Consider the following 16,204-nt stretch of genomic DNA (forward strand, 5'->3'; position numbering starts at 1 on the left):
ACCTTACTATAACGGATAGTTTTAAAAATTTGTCCACCTTAAATTTGTAAACGCGGACGTAACTTTTTTGATTTTTTCTTTTTTTAATTGTTGGGCCTGGGCATAGAAAGTCGTCTCTTATAAAAACGGTCTCTCAAAAAAGACATTGGTTTAGTATAACAGCTGGTCTTGGACGAGACAACCTCATAATGAGACCGTCAATTTGGATCGGCCCAATTCGCATGTGTAACAACCTGGGCATTTTTTCGTTTTTCAGGCATTTTTTTATTTTGATCTTAATGATATCAATTTTCAAAATTCATAAATGCCCATAAAATATTATTACACGTGCAAATTGGGCCGGCCCAAATTGACGGTCTCATAATGAGACCGTTTCGTTCAAGTTTTTGTGTTGGTATAATGTAGGATTTCACAAATTATGGTATGAGACTGTCTCACCATGAGATATGTCTCGTACTTAGATTAAATAGTCTAATAATAAAAATTTTTAGGTTATAAACTTTTTTTTTTTTGAAGTCTTCTAACATGCGATGGTCTCATATAAAACGGGCTTGTAGGATTTTCCGCCTAAGATGTGCTTGGAAACCAAACATTGAACATGGGCCTTATAACCCAAAACCCAATTACCGCTATTCTCCAGATAAATACCAAAGGCAAATTAAACCCTAAAAGTTCCTTCATTTCGCTTCAGCAGAGGCGCAGACCAAACCTTTTTCCTTCTTGAGAGAGAGAAGAGTGAAACCCTAAAAATGGTTTCTGGATCAGGAATCATGGCGAAAAGAGTGGTGGTCGACGCTCGTCACCACATGTTGGGGCGTCTAGCGTCCATTGTTGCTAAGGAGCTTCTCAGTGGCCAACGCGTTGTTGTTGTTCGTTGTGAGGAGATTGCACTTTCTGGTGGACTTGTTAGGCAGAAAATGAAGTATCTTCGCTTTCTTCGTAAGAGGATGAATACGAAGCCATCTCATGGCCCCATCCATTTCCGTGCGCCTTCCAAAATCTTTTGGCGTACTGTTAGGGGGTATATTTCTTTTCTTCCCCTTTTCAATTTTGTTGGTCTTCATAATTTTACTTCAATTGATTGAATTTCAATCTGTTTCATTCGAATCTGGTTATTGTGATTGGAAACTAGTTTAATGGAACGGTGAGTACTACAATCAGTGTAGCAAATACGGGATGCTTAGTATTGAGTTGGCCATATACTCATCTTTGTGTGTTTGATGAACCGATTCGGCTATATATGAAGTTTTTTACAACTTCAATATTAATAAAGTTTTTAATCAAATGATCTGGGCTGTTCCTATCTGAGATATATATTTGCTTTAATAAGCTTGGTATATTGAAGCACGCTTTGAGGAGATGCTGGCACTCGAGGAAATGAATAATAGATGGTAGTCTTAAACAATAATGTTTCATTTGTGGTGATCTTTCATTGAAGTTGAAGGTGCTTAATATAGTCAATTAAAGTGTGTCAAGCTGTGATTTTCAGTGTTTGTTATTGTTTGGTAGTGCTTGCATTTTAATAATTGTACAACTGGATGTATGATTATGTCTTAGTGGTTTAAATGGTTTATGTAAGGGTTTATGTCTCGTTATATTTTAGGGTATGGTAATTTCTTTTTACAGTGATGATATTGAAGTTTTGGCGTGTTGATAATTGTGTTAATTGGTTATTTTATGGAAACTGCAATTTTGTAGAATGATTCCCCACAAGACCAAGAGAGGAGCTGCTGCATTGGCCAGGTTGAAGGTTTACGAGGGTGTTCCCCCACCATACGATAAGACCAAGAGGGTGGTGGTGCCTGATGCTCTTAAGTGCGTTATTTCCCTAGCTCTCTTTTGTTCCTATTCATTTAATTATACAATTTATTTATATCTTAATTCCTTTAGACGGATCCCACCTAAGCTCCCTTATAGATGGGACTGGGAGGAATAATGTATGCATCCCTAACTTTTGTCGAATCAAAATAATGAAAAGTGTGTCCCTGATAGACTCTTAGTAGTTTTCTTTTTTTAATTTAGTTATTCTGCCTGTTTCCACACTGCACACTTTTATAACTGTCTTGGTACTTGTATGATGCAGGGTGTTGAGGCTTCAAAAGGGTCACAAGTACTGCTTGCTCGGCCGTCTATCTAAAGAAGTCGGGTGGAACCACTATGACACTATCAAGGTATGGCTTCACATGTCACTTCTGTCATTTTGTGTGGTAAAAATCAGTTTTGCTTTTGACATATGACATTGGATATGGCACTCTATGTATTTATCTGTTTGAGTGCTGGTGTAGATTTTTAAGGTCTTATTTACAGTATAGAGAGTGTTTAGTGTTAGCTTGGGTGTAGTATTAATATCCCCCCCAAAATCGCTTTTTAACTGATCAGTCATCACTCACCTTGATTGTGCTGTTTTTTTTACACCGAATACTGATTGTTGGACAAAGTTGAAGTTCACCTTTTATGTTAGATGTGGTTGTTTGCTCTAGAAGTTGATTTCACCTTATTCTCAATATACAATTTTAAACAAAAATCTTGAACACATTATCTCGGCAGTCTTCTTTTATGCTTAAAATTTGCATTTTCTTTTCATAATGATGTGTAAAGAATAAGGTGATGTTGTGTCATGTACCATCAGTAATATTTGGCTTTTGTGCAAGATTCCGGCTAAAGAAAGAGATGGTTGCTGTTAGTAGTATCATTTGAAAAAGCACTTTAGCTCTGTGTGGTTTAATCATCAAGCCTGTTTAATTATACTTTCATCATTGTCATGCTCAAATCATATTTGTACATTAAGCATGTTAAATTTGATGTAATAAAATCTTTTCTTAGCTATTGCAGAAACTTGTGTTTTTTGCAATTTTGATTCAAATTTTTATTGTTTGATATGCAGGAGCTTGAGGAGAAGAGGAAAGCAAGATCTCAGGAAGTCTACCAAAGGAAGAAGCAGCTCAACAGACTCAGAGTGAAGGCAGAGAAGGCTGCTGAAGAGAAGCTTGGAGCTCAGCTAGACATTCTAGCACCAGTCAAGTACTGAACGTAAGATATGATCACCTGCGGTTTTGTTAAAGCCAAACGATTAGAGTTAACATTTGTACTGCCATTTCATGTTCTTTAGTCATCATTCCTGCTATACTTGGATCATATCTATCATTTTGTTTGAGCATAATTTTGAAATTTTGTTGGCACTCGCTAAATCTACATATCATTTGATCAAAGTAGTTTGGCAACTGTTTAATTAGGATAGTAGCTTGTGTCTGGATTCTGGAGTATCTTCAAGTTGTTAAAGTGTTCCAGTTTGTTTTGTTTCGTGATATCGCAGTTTGACTAAAAGCTCTATGTCGAAATATTTTGAGGTTGGTCCATCCTACTATGAAGAACTGAGTGGTAGATATCAGGGTTTTTTTGGTGACAAAATGAGGATGGAATTGATATATGTTTTTTCCTTGTCAAATTAGCATTGCGTGATAGTTATTGATATAAAAGTACCTTTGTGTTGCTTCATTTATCTGTGTATTACTATAGATTAATGGCAGTGGAGATACTAAATCATAGTCTCTTGCTCCTATCATGCTTTCAAACTATAACAATAAACAAAACTTATCCATCAAGTTAAGTTGATTTGTAAATCAAAATCATCATCAAATATAAAACCATCTCTAGTTTGAAGTATGACACAAATTTTTTTGTATGAGATAATCTCACCATGAGACTCGACGTATATCTGGTTTAACAATTCAATAATACGAATTATTAAAATGCTTATTTTAAGGTTGTATTTTTCACGAGAGTAGCTTATAAAAGAAATAATCAATCTTAGTCCAAAACTAATTCTCAAAAAGTAAGTGACTATAATTGAAGTTGGGGTTAGAGTTGGTTCGATCTTACATACGACAAATAAGATTAAAGATAGACTGAAAATTCTACAAAAGTTAGCTTAGGCTTGTTCTCTGGTTTGCTATTAGCTTACTGGAGTAATATTTTTAGTGATGACCTAAATTGGGGCGGGTTGGGGAAAAGGTTGGCAAATTAAGTCATACCGAGAACCATTCATTGAAATGATCACTGTTTTTTTCAACAAAAGTGCCACATGTCAGCGTTGGATTGGTTGAGAAATCAGCACTTTTTAGAGAAAGAAAAATTGTGAAATAGTGAGATGATTTTTTTTAGATCACCATTAAGAATACTTTGTGTCATTTATTTTGATTGGGCCAAAGAATTATAATAATTCATTGGTTTCATATTGAAATTGACTACAATAAATTGGCCCATAAAGTCATGTTCATTTCATATTTATATGTAAATGCACATGATGTTTGGCACCTAAGAGTCAATCAAAAAATTATTTGTTAGTATTATCATTAAAACTAGTAAAATTGCGTACTTTGACCCTTAAATTTCATCTTAGGTGGGAGCCTTTTGGCATAAATAGAGTAATGAAATGTTATTGTTATACCTATCAAAATTTTTAATATATATATATATATATATATATATACACACACACACACACATATATATATGTGTGTGTGTATATATATATATATATATACACGTGTGTATATATATAGACACACACACACATATATGTGTGTGTGTGTGTATATATATATATGGTCAAGTTCCAGTGAGAATCAAACTTATATGAGAATTGTGAGAACTAATCTCTCCGATAAAAATGTGTTACTTTTTCACATAAAATAGTTACTTTTGGACAAAAATATGTTACTGTTGTTTTTAAAAACATCTAATACTTTTTAGCAAAAAAGTTTTACTTTTTGAAAAAAATATAAAAATAATTATAAATACAAAGTAATATATTTTTTTCGAAAAGCACACTTTTTATGTTAAAAGTAATACTTTATTGTGAGTTGTTTTTAGATTTTTTTTTTCTTAAAGCAACACTTTTTTTTTAAAGTATCATCTTTGTTTTCAAAAAACAAAGTAACAGTTTTTGCCTAAAAATAACAGTTTTTTAGTAAAAAAGTAATACTTTTTTATCAGGCATGGTTGTTCTCATATAAAGATGGTTCTCACTTAAACTTCTTTATATATATATATATATATATATATATATATATATATATATATATATATATATATATATATATATATATATATATATATATATATATATATATATATATATATGTAGGATCAAATAAGAAGGATTTTAAAATGAGAAGGGTGAGAGGGATTTTTATTTGATTTTATTTGGTTACTATATATACAAAAAAGGATACTATGTTATAAATTAAGAACATTTTAAAAATTATTTCATAGTTACCTTTCTGTATAACATAGTTACTTTTACAATTATGAGTTTTTGACTCAATCGTGACCATAAAATTTTTTATTTTAGTGAAATCAAGGGTGTAGAGTTTTTTTTACTCTTCTCATTTTCAACATCTTCTCAATGAATTCCTCCTATATATATATATATAACAAAAGATTGCTAACTTTCAACAAATACCCGGTTTTACAATTTACAAGCCAAATACACACAATGGACTTTTTTTATGTATATAGGTACATGGTAAATAACTTTTTATTAATTTTAAGCTAGTTGATTAAGTTAAATTCAAAAGCAACTTTAGCCATCCTTCCAAATTTGTCGATTACCTTTTTTGTAATCTAACCATTTGCGTTCACAGTGTATCAAAAAATATTATTAACCAATCAAACAAACCATAATAAATATTATCAGCCAATGAAACGAACTAATAAAAACAACTAATAAATAACAATTGATTAAGAGTTTATTCTTGTGAGAGACCGTTTATCAATAAGATGATCTTAAATAAAGGGTTTATATTTTCATAATATGTATAAGATGAACTCTTTAATTCATGTATAAAACTTATTTCTTGGTAAGACCGTGTCATAACATAATTTGTGATCAGTGTGTTCAAAACAGACCCGACGATCTGATATTCACTAGACCTTGTAATCGAATCCGATTTGACATAAAAATGGATTTACAACTATGTAAGAACCAATGTAGATATAAAATTTAATTTTAAATGGATTCAAAACACAAGATCTGAAATCAATCCGATGACCTAAATGAACACAACTAGGTAAACCAACCACTAAAATGGGGAAGTGGCCCACAGGTTTTGTGGGTAAGGGCGTGTGGTTGGTAAGCGCAACCAGTGATATCTGACCAACAAATTAAGGTTCACCTACCCTCAAAAGAGTGAAAGAACCCATCATTATTTCTTAATCGTCGCACCAACCCATTTTCTCCACGCCCTTTTTCTTCCATCACCATAATCTTTGTAACCCCATTTGTAATTGTGCTACCTACTCCTTTCAAATCTTACACAGAAAAACCTAAACACAGTTGTTGTTTTGCAATTTGGAATCTAATTTCTCATCAAGAAGTGTAAGAACATCAAATCTATCATGGGTGATGAAACAAAACTCTTCACTTTGTCCGAAGTTTCTGAACACAACTCTTCTAAAGATTGCTGGCTTGTTATTAGCGGAAAGGTCCCTACTATTCTCCCTTGAATTTATTTTTTGGATTTAGTAGATTAATTATTCAAATCACTGGTTGAAGCTTGCACAATTTGGTTTTTCAGTTTAGTTGATTTTTGATTGTGGGTAATATTTTTGTTGATGAATTTGATTGATTTTATATTGGTTTGAATGTATATTGTATGTTATGGGTTTAATCAGGAAAATTTGATTTGATGTTAGCTTTTTGTTTGAGGGATGCTGATCCAAAGTTGCTAAATCAATATGAAATTATGAAATGATGTTGATTGATGTTTGTATTTTTTTATTGGTGTTTGGTATGATTCCAATTCAAAAGTAGGCTAGGAACTTAGATTCTAGAGAATGATGAGATTCCACTTTTATCTTTTTAGTTAGATTGATTGATCTAGAATCATAGGTTAACCTAGTGTCGAAGGCTTTCACTTTTAACCCTTGTGATATAGTTTGATTCTCACCGCTTACAGCAAGGGTTGATTCCCTTTTCCCTTGCATGTATAGATTCTCTAGCTTACTTAAATTGAAAATTCATTGATGGAAAGTAAGTAATGTAGGAGCATGTATCAGTTTATGCATCTAATTTCTGGGTTTTATTTCTCTCAAGACCTAAAGTTATGTTATACTCGGGTGTCCAAAGGTTGTGGACTGGTGTCTTATGTCAAGTTTATAAATGTCTAGTTTGTGATATATTTTTCAGGATTGACATAATATTGAATATGGTCTGCTTTGTGAAGCTTTGTCTTTATAGTTTATTAGTTTCCATCAATCTCACAACATGATGTAACAATCTCAAAACCACTTCATAAGGTCAATACAATGGTTAGTGCAGCCTATATTACAGTCACGGTGACTTCATAAACCTTTATACTGTGGTCATGATGTGTTGATTAATCAATATTTTGCGCTATGGTGTGTATAGGTAAGAGGCTACTAAGATTCTTTTTGGAGGTCGTATGTTGCTTGTTGGGATTTGTTGTGTGATCCACCTAAATTGGCTTGATTCAGATTTGGTGCATCAAGGTTTCTGATGTCGTCAATATAGCAATATGGGTTTGTTATGCCTATATTGCTTTAATTATTCTGTTATTTATGATCCATTAAATATTTTGTTCTGCACTTCAAATTTGTGGATGGTAGTCAGTTTGATAATGGTTTTGCTAACTTTGACTTGTATTCTCTTATTATCAATTTGTTTCATCCATTTGCCCCGCTTCGATAGGACTTGTTCTCCCAAGCTCCAACTTATTAGAACTTATGAGAACGTTAAAATATGATTGGAAGTAATGGGAGAAAGTTATCATAACTAAGTCGAACTTTAAGTAGGAGGGGAACAAGTCTTTACTTAATTTACAAGATCTGGAATGTAATTCTCTTTTTTAGCTTCTCTTTGTCATGTAACGGCAAGATGCAAATGGGATTAATACGAGAGTATAACAAATGATATATTACAGATTAGAAGTCATATTAAGTTCATGTGGCTTGGAAGTGCTTTTGTAGACATATTATGATATGTGAAATCTTGTTAGTGATTATGACTCTCTTATAGACTTAGTCTGTTATCACTTGTAAGACTGCATGCGGTTGAACTTATGTGTTGAGCGAGCCCTTGGTCAATATCAAGTACATGTAGATGTGAATGTGAAAGTTCTCATATTTGTTTTCCCGTGCAAGTATGAAACTACCTAACATAGAAAGGGCTTTTATATTTTAGAATTTCAAATATAAGCTGTTTTTTTTGTAGTTTTAACTTGGAGTAACTTCAGTCTATGAGGCATCGGTTGCATAATACATTTGTTGTTGACTCTGGACATGCATCTTTGGGTCTTTATATCTTTCTTACAAGACTCTAAGCTTTCCTGTGTGTTGGAATAGGTTTATGACGTGACCAAGTTCTTGGAAGACCATCCTGGTGGTGATGAGGTGTTGTTGTCGGCCACAGGTTCAATTTCTGCACAATGATATATTTCTACTGTATAAATGAACACTAATGACATGGGAAAATTGTAAAAAATAAACTAATTCTTGTTCAATCCGTTGAAAATAATTGTAAAAAATAAACTAATCCTTGTTCAATCCGTTGAAAATAAACCCAACTATTGTTTATTTTTAAATAGACTCACCTATTTTGTATAATTGCTGAAAATAAATTCAACTATTGTTTATTCCTAATTCTTAACTTATAAAGAAGTTTTGAAGATTGTTATATACAATAAATCAGTTTATTTTTAGCAAATATACCTAATTGGTGGGTTTGTTTAAAAATAAATAATAGGTGGATTTATTTTCAGCAGTCAAGCATAGGTTGGTTTATTATTAACATTTTGTCCTTAAAATTTATTTGATAACAGCAAATCTAGAATACTAGTATATAGTAAGCCTAAAACTTCAGTTGCATGTATGCTGAACCAACTCGTGTATCATTCTTCTCCGTTATACTTCAAGTCATGCATTTTGATGTTTATAGGATTTTTAGTCAAATAACATGGATTATCGCCTAGACAAGCTCGAGCCCAAATTCCCTTGGCTGAAATAAGATCATATCATATATGCATGGTTTGCAGGAAAAGATGCAACGGATGATTTTGAAGATGTCGGTCACAGCAGCACTGCAAGAGCTATGATGGACGAGATGTACGTTGGTGACATTGATACTGCTACTATTCCTACTAAGGTCAAATACACACCACCAAAGCAACCGCAATACAACCAGGACAAGACTCCCGAATTCATCATTAAGGTCCTTCAGTTTCTAGTCCCCCTCTTAATTTTAGGTGCAGCTGTTGGCATCCGCTTTTACACCAAGCAATCATCCGATTAAGCCAAACCCGGCATAAGTAGTGCGATTTTCATGGAATCTCTTCATATTGGAATTCAGATTGACATGTGATTTGTTACTTCAAGGTTCTTTTCAAGTTATTTCTGTTACTCACCTTCATTTCTCCCCCTTCCCACTAAATTTAAGTGTTATTTTTGAAACTACAGGCAATTTGTACTTCAAAATTTGAATTCTGAACAAACCATCCTATAGAAACAGCTTTTTTTTCCTTTGTATTATTGGCTCATTAGTGCTCTTAAGCAGCATTTTGATTAGATTCTTATTGTTTGCTTTGCCTGTGTAATAAATGACTTTTTGACGAGCTTATTTGGGCCCATTCGGTTCGAGAAAAATGGCAACTAGAAACGGCTTCAAATAAATGAATCTATTAACGCCTTATCGGATATTTTGTGTGTTGACATTAAAAATTTGTTTCCGTTTAATCGTTACCTCCCGTAGGCATTACTATATTACAACTTACAACTTACAATTCTTTTTTTTGCGGCTATAATTTATAAATACCTTTGTTAGTTGACTCAACAAATCAATGAATGATATTGGGATGAACTTTGAATATTTGTATATAGAATTGCTTATACATAGCCTTTAATTATTAATACTACAAATTCCCTATTATTTATCTTTATTGTCTAATTTGATTTTTTGATACCATTATTGATCACTTGTTATTTGTATTTATCAGTAATGTATAAGTTTAAACATAGTCATTGGAGATATTAAACTCGTGTCCTAAAATTATAATAGTTATTTTTGTTATAATTATTATTTGTGTCTATGATTGTTATTTATATTTATTTGGTTTTTTATTAGTTTGTTACTTACCTTGTTTGTCTTGCCTATGGCGTTCTTGGTCTTTTGTTTCTTTTGCAGGGCCGAGGGTGTAGCTGTAACCTCCTTTGATAAGACGATTTACCATGTTTTATCCCTCCTTCTTTCTTTCCTTGCCCCTCCCCCTTCATTTCTTCCTATTTATTTATCCAAATATATTCAGAGTAAATGAGTTTTATGGAAAAGAATCCGAACATATCCAGCTATTGATGATGATCATTGTTAGAATTATTTCTATTTTCGATTTTAGTTGATGGAATTATTCACTTTCTTTTTGTTTATACAAAGTGCATGTTTGAGCATTATTATGTTGTATAGATTGAATTATTTCTATGTTGTGTAGTGTTTGTTACTTCCTCAAATCTATAAGCTTATTAATGCTTTTCATCATTTTAACTTGACTTCCAATCCATCTTTTTATGTTCAGTATTATTCTCAACCTCAATCACAATCACAATCACAATTCAACCGCTACCTACTCCCCCGTCCCACTTTATTTTAATTCAAACTAATATTTATATGAGACGGTGGTGATATCATTTCTATTGAGTTAGCCCTATGTATATTTACAATTTTAACGTGATTACTTATAATCTTATTACTTGAAATCCTAAAATGATTAATTATAGCCTTAAGAGATTAGAGTCTTAAACTTATAACTATAAAGTGATCACTTACAATCTTAAATGATCAATCATAAAAATAAACTGATTATATAGGTTAATAATTTAATGCTTAGATGGATAGAATACCACTTACTTTAAAAGTCATTGTATTTTAGAATGATATTTTGTATATGCATATTATTTTTTGAGGTTTACTAAAACAATTAGCACTCAAATATGTAATTATATTACTCCTATAAATTCACTAGTGAAAATTATTGGAATTAAAAGAGCTCACACTATCTAACATACCCCGTTGGTTCTACACTTTTTTACTATATCTTCATCTAAAAGCTCTCAAACAGAAACAAAATGTAGCAAAATCATGTCGAATCATTCATTGCAGCGACGTAGAGACAAATACATGTAGGAATATATACTCATAGAAAAGCAAGAGAAGATCTCAAATTCTCCTATTAACATTATCAATCTGAAGAAGTATTACCATTAAGTTAAAAAACACAAATTCATATACAAAACTAGAAGGCATTTGTAGTGCCATAAAAACTAATATGTTCTATCAGTCACCTTAGAATCTGTCCTTTGTGACTGTCTTGAAGGAGTTGGAGAACTTGATCCCCTTGAAGAATTGTGTCCAAAGAAGCTAAGCTTCCCGAGTTTCTTGGAGAACGAGCTCATGAACTTACGAGATGCAGATTTTTGCATCGTTCTCTTCATGCAAACGTGATCTTTTTCCAAATCGTTTAGTCTCATTCTCATTCGAGCCAGCTCAAGTTTAAGTTCTCGATTCTCTCTTCGTAATGATGCATAGTTATCTTTGGGAGACATCGATGCACTCAGAGCGCCACTATTGACACGCCATGAATGAAACATTGGCTTAGGCTCGTCCTCAGGAAACGAGCAACTAAGAGCATTCCGAAGTCTTAACTGCTCGAAATAGAGTACTTGGACTATCGATTGAAGGGGAAGCCGCTCATTTTGTGCTGCGTGTGCTCCTGCTTCGTGTGACAGCTTTTGGAAGTCTATCAGCTTGCAAAGCTTTCTCTTGTCTACGTCTTGTAAACCCTGATGTGCCTGTTTTTAAGCACGAGAATTAGTCATTCATCACAAGGCATAAATACAACAACAACGCCAAATCCTTAATTCAAAAAGTTTCGTTAAACCAGATTATGTCGATGCAGAACATTACAGGAGCATATCTAGACCTGGGCTGGCATGGGTCATGGCTCGGGTCATGAAAAATAAAGTAGTATGTAAAACTGATGTTTAGTGTTCGAAACCAAAACCTTCTATGCGCTTTGACAAAGGTGTTTCCAGCCAATTACACCATGCCTATGAGAGGTTATATTATATTGGCCAGATAATACATTTTTCTGGATTCACCCCTGCTGCGAACAACCTTGGTTAGGGTCTAGGGACTTAGGATCATGTCCATGATATCTTATTAGGCAAGAATGCGGACCCGGGCTTACTTAAACTATGTCATCTGATTAAAAACCTATTACTATTGAATTGTGTAACATATAACACAGAAAAATAACAGTCGAGTTGATTCGATACATGCAAAGATAAATGCTCGTCCCAACTCATACTATATCCTGCATTTATCGACCCCTTCTCGTATTGTTCATTCAACAATACCCTAAAAACGGGCAGATTCAAGCAAAATAAGCAGTAAAAGATGGCATTATCAGAAAGACAGTGTAATTCTAGCATGATTGAAAAATATACCTTCAAATAAACATCAATGGCTCTATATAATGCATCATGATTAGTGCGTGCATGCGCAGGCAAGGCTTCAGCAATAACTAAGAACTTGTTGGGCTTAAGGTTAGCATCCGGTGCAATCTCCGCTAGGTAATTATCGACCAACTTCGAGACTTTAAACAAAGCGCCCTGAGAAGGCGACTCAGGACTATCTGACTCAAAAACCGAGACATCTTCCAATTCTTCTTCACTATCGTCTTGTTGTGAGAAGTTAACCAAAATTCGATGAACTGTATCGACATCAAATAGAGTATCTCCAGCATGTCGAAACGAAGGGATCAAAAGGTCGTCCAAAGTCGCAATATCTAATTGCGATCCAATCCGTCTCTCAAGATCATGTCGGCAAGCAAGAGAACAATCGAGCAAAATAGCACTTCTTAGAAGCCCAAAAAGGAAACTAAGTGGCACAATGAGTTTCTCCACAGGCAAGAGACTAACGATGGTTTCAACGACGATTCTTTCATTGCTACCTGCCCCAGGAACAACTTCAGTTCTCGATTGGCTTGAAATATTCCACAAGCTAGCCTTCTTTGTTAGCTCTTTCTCAGCATAGTTTATAAGTGAAGCGCCTATACTTTCTGGTCGAACCCCTCTACATTTCATCGCGGTTATGACCCTTTGGTACAAATCTACTCGAAGCACTGAAAGATCTTCGATCCACCAGTCTCCGTCACATTTCACTGGCCGGCTTAAATTGAGCCTACCCGAGCTGCTGTACTCTAACCTCGAGAAACTCGAGGCTATTTGCTCTGCACAAGCCTTTGAGGCTATTGCATCAATGCATTTGCTTATAACTTTCAGTTCATCTGCCAGTGGAAGGAGGTTTTCACATTGCTTTAGAACTTCAACACACATTTCTAAGTTCTTGCAGATAACGCTGTCGAGATATTCCTCAGCCCTCGAACCAAGATTGTCTTTCGAGTAACTCTCCGACATTTCTAGGTAATCGGAGACACAACAAAGTTGTGCTACATTAGCTGATGTGATCTCGAAGTTGATTCCATAGCAGAATTTTGCTGCTAACTCAAAGGCTTCCGAACCCCCAGGTAGGTTCGGAAGCTCAATTTTTGATATGTCAGAATCTCGGTAATCAGCTACTAATTTGCGCAATCGCCCACTACGAGAGACTAAAGGGAACTGCACAAAAATTCAGATATGAAGGACTATGTATGCATGACTAAAACCACGAAATCAGACAATGGTAGGAATTCATTAGTATCAATTATGAGTAATTGATAATTTTTATGTGAATTTGCAGATGATGTTTGCTACTAACTACCAACGAGCAATCAGAAGCTCACCTTGTGAAGGGCAAATGTTCCTCCAGGAACTTCTATGGTGATATCACTTGGTACATCTCTAAATATCCTACAAGAAGAAAGTACGTCACATAATTAATATTTCTGATATCAACACAATGAATTGGTTACCATTGCATCAGTTAAAGAAACACCAGTTAAGTCACATAATTCCAGAATCGAATCCTCATCATAAGGGTCGAAGAAATAGCGTTCAACTACTAGACTGACCCATGAATCTCGTTGACCTAGTCTTATTTCGAGTTACAAGAGAATCCCCTACAAGCAAGAGGGGGAATTGATCGTTTTTGAAGCAATAATCATCGAACCCCTATCATAAGGGTGAAAGGGAAATCGTCAAACCAATAGGTCAACCCATGATTCTCACTGACATTTTACAAGTGTGACCTTTTAGAGACTAGGGTCAGATTAACATTTCCTTACCCCAACGCCATGAGTGGAACTAGAGTCTTTGGATCAAATACCCCAACCCCGTTAAGCGGCTTCTACTTGGATGAGATTTGGGATTTGATACACGCAACCTAACCCTTGTCTGACTTAAGACTGATAATAGAGAAGTTGTTTCAGATTGATGCTTTTCACAGTGTAATCTTAAATATTAAGGTAGGAACTAAGAAATTATCATAAATGTATCTTTTTCTATACACTTAATGAAGGACAATTATATTAATTAGTTACATAGCTTACTTGCTAATTGCTCAAGTATGGAATGGGGTAAAGGAGCTTTCAAAAGATGGTTAAGGATGCTGACAAATTTGGCGTATCGAATGCTTTTTGACCAACAATGTGGTGCTAGAATATCTATAGAATTCCTGTGGTCCTGTAAGTGACCACTAATAAAGGGCATTTTTTCCATCAACCACCTCCATTACCCAAAAATCAACCTTTTCTCAAGCTAATCTTTTCTCCTACCCATGATGCAATTAAATAAACATCAAATGAACATACTCTTATAAAATAACGGATATTCAAATCAATATCATGTAATTCACTAATCTTTATGATTGATTTTGAGAAAGAAAATTGATGAAATCTAGTATACAATTTCAAAAGTTTTGAAATTTTAAAAATACCCATTTGACAAGAGATAAAACACAGAAAACTTACTATAAATTCAACTAATTCAATCAACCAATTCATTTGAACTTTTTTCTATAATGGAACTAAAAAGAATATTGGGTACATGATTTATAACCTTATACCCATGCGAAAATCTAGGCTCCAACCTACCTAGGCTATAAACCCGATAATTTGATTAAAAACTTGTTAAACGACCGTTATAAATACCTCATGTGATCCATATCAAAAAATTCAAGAGAAGTTGATTAACATATATACTTGATGGGCTTCTCCTCTTAATACCAATTGGTTTTAAGATGAACCTCATCTCCTCTTATGCAAGTCTTGTAGTTGTAGTATACAAATCAAAACCCAAATTTATAATAATATCAGAGCTGAAGGTTTTTGATCAACTGACATAAGTGATCGACCCATAGCTTGGGCTAATACCCATTTTATAACAGAAGAAACCCAGAAAGCAACATGAACAGTTCAGCTCAACAGCAGGAACAAACAGTATAAAAAGAAGTGAGGTACTAAGGAACAAACCATTCGTTGCATCGTTGTCTAGAACTTTTAGACAGGGGAAGTTGGTGCCTATCAGAGCGGTCCATTGAAAGAAGAAGAGGAAGAGCAGAAGAAACAACACAAAGAAATAAGGAAAGACAGAAAAACCAGAAGTGGGATTCTTGAATTAGAAGACAGAAAAGATGGTGGCAGAGTGAAGTGGGGCTATAGAGAGTGAAATGAGCAAAAGACAGAGAAATACTAATCAAAACAAAGACAAAAACCCAGGTGGTAGAAGAATAAACAGTTTTTGATCAAAGGCATAAATTTCTCTTGTCCATACCAATGGACCTAGTTGGCTTGGTGGGTCATCACTCATCATCATCTCTCTCTAATTGCTCCTATTTTTCCTCAATTTTCCTGAAAATTATACAAGAAATGGGCAACACAACAATATATATCATTTAGAGGTAAGAGTGGAGTGGGTTCAACTATAGAGACATCACGCATTTAAGTTTTTGGTTGAGTTTGTTAGATTATATGAAATATGAGGCTCAACCACTAGATTAAGTTTTTGGTTGAATTAGTTTTTTGATATAGTATCAGAGCTGATTCTCATGCCTGACGCTGAATATTTTACTTTAAATCAAGGGTGCTTAAAATTCGAAACCGTGATTTTTTGTTACGTTGGATTCTAATACCATGTTAAGAAACTAACTCAACAAAAAATTTAAGCCGATAGTTAATGAGGCTCCAAGATCTGTTATATA

At 34.0% G+C, this 16,204-nt stretch overlaps 3 protein-coding genes across 5 annotated transcripts; 2 read left to right on the forward strand and 1 right to left on the reverse strand.

The window, feature by feature from the left end:
- Window positions 1–667: 667 nt before the first annotated feature.
- Window positions 668–3,338, forward strand: LOC130813105 (60S ribosomal protein L13a-4). Its single transcript, XM_057678835.1, has 4 exons — window positions 668–1,021; window positions 1,699–1,815; window positions 2,084–2,171; window positions 2,885–3,338. Exons 1-4 carry the CDS (start codon window positions 750–752, stop codon window positions 3,026–3,028), a joined length of 621 nt encoding a protein of 206 aa, XP_057534818.1. The 5' UTR covers window positions 668–749; the 3' UTR covers window positions 3,029–3,338.
- Window positions 3,339–6,129: 2,791 nt separating this feature from the next.
- Window positions 6,130–9,579, forward strand: LOC130813106 (cytochrome b5). Its single transcript, XM_057678836.1, has 3 exons — window positions 6,130–6,486; window positions 8,365–8,431; window positions 9,054–9,579. Exons 1-3 carry the CDS (start codon window positions 6,400–6,402, stop codon window positions 9,308–9,310), a joined length of 411 nt encoding a protein of 136 aa, XP_057534819.1. The 5' UTR covers window positions 6,130–6,399; the 3' UTR covers window positions 9,311–9,579.
- A 1,435-nt stretch (window positions 9,580–11,014) lies between these two features.
- Window positions 11,015–15,925, reverse strand: LOC130813108 (BTB/POZ domain-containing protein At5g48800). 3 transcript variants are annotated; one of them, XM_057678838.1, is made up of 4 exons: window positions 15,156–15,925; window positions 13,851–13,917; window positions 12,514–13,686; window positions 11,015–11,856 (listed from the first exon to the last, which is right to left on the reverse strand). In XM_057678838.1, exons 1-4 carry the CDS (start codon window positions 15,167–15,169, stop codon window positions 11,329–11,331), a joined length of 1,782 nt encoding a protein of 593 aa, XP_057534821.1. In that variant the 5' UTR covers window positions 15,170–15,925; the 3' UTR covers window positions 11,015–11,328. The 3 variants fall into 3 exon arrangements, with proteins under 3 accessions (XP_057534821.1, XP_057534822.1, XP_057534820.1); XM_057678839.1 differs by lacking the exon at window positions 15,156–15,925 and adding an exon at window positions 14,292–15,141 and having other exon boundaries at window positions 11,035–11,856; XM_057678837.1 differs by having other exon boundaries at window positions 11,047–11,856; window positions 15,477–15,925.
- Between the last annotated feature and the right edge of the window lie 279 nt (window positions 15,926–16,204).

This window comes from Amaranthus tricolor, chromosome 5, assembly GCF_026212465.1.
Source record: "Amaranthus tricolor cultivar Red isolate AtriRed21 chromosome 5, ASM2621246v1, whole genome shotgun sequence".
Lineage (NCBI taxonomy): Eukaryota > Viridiplantae > Streptophyta > Magnoliopsida > Caryophyllales > Amaranthaceae > Amaranthus > Amaranthus tricolor.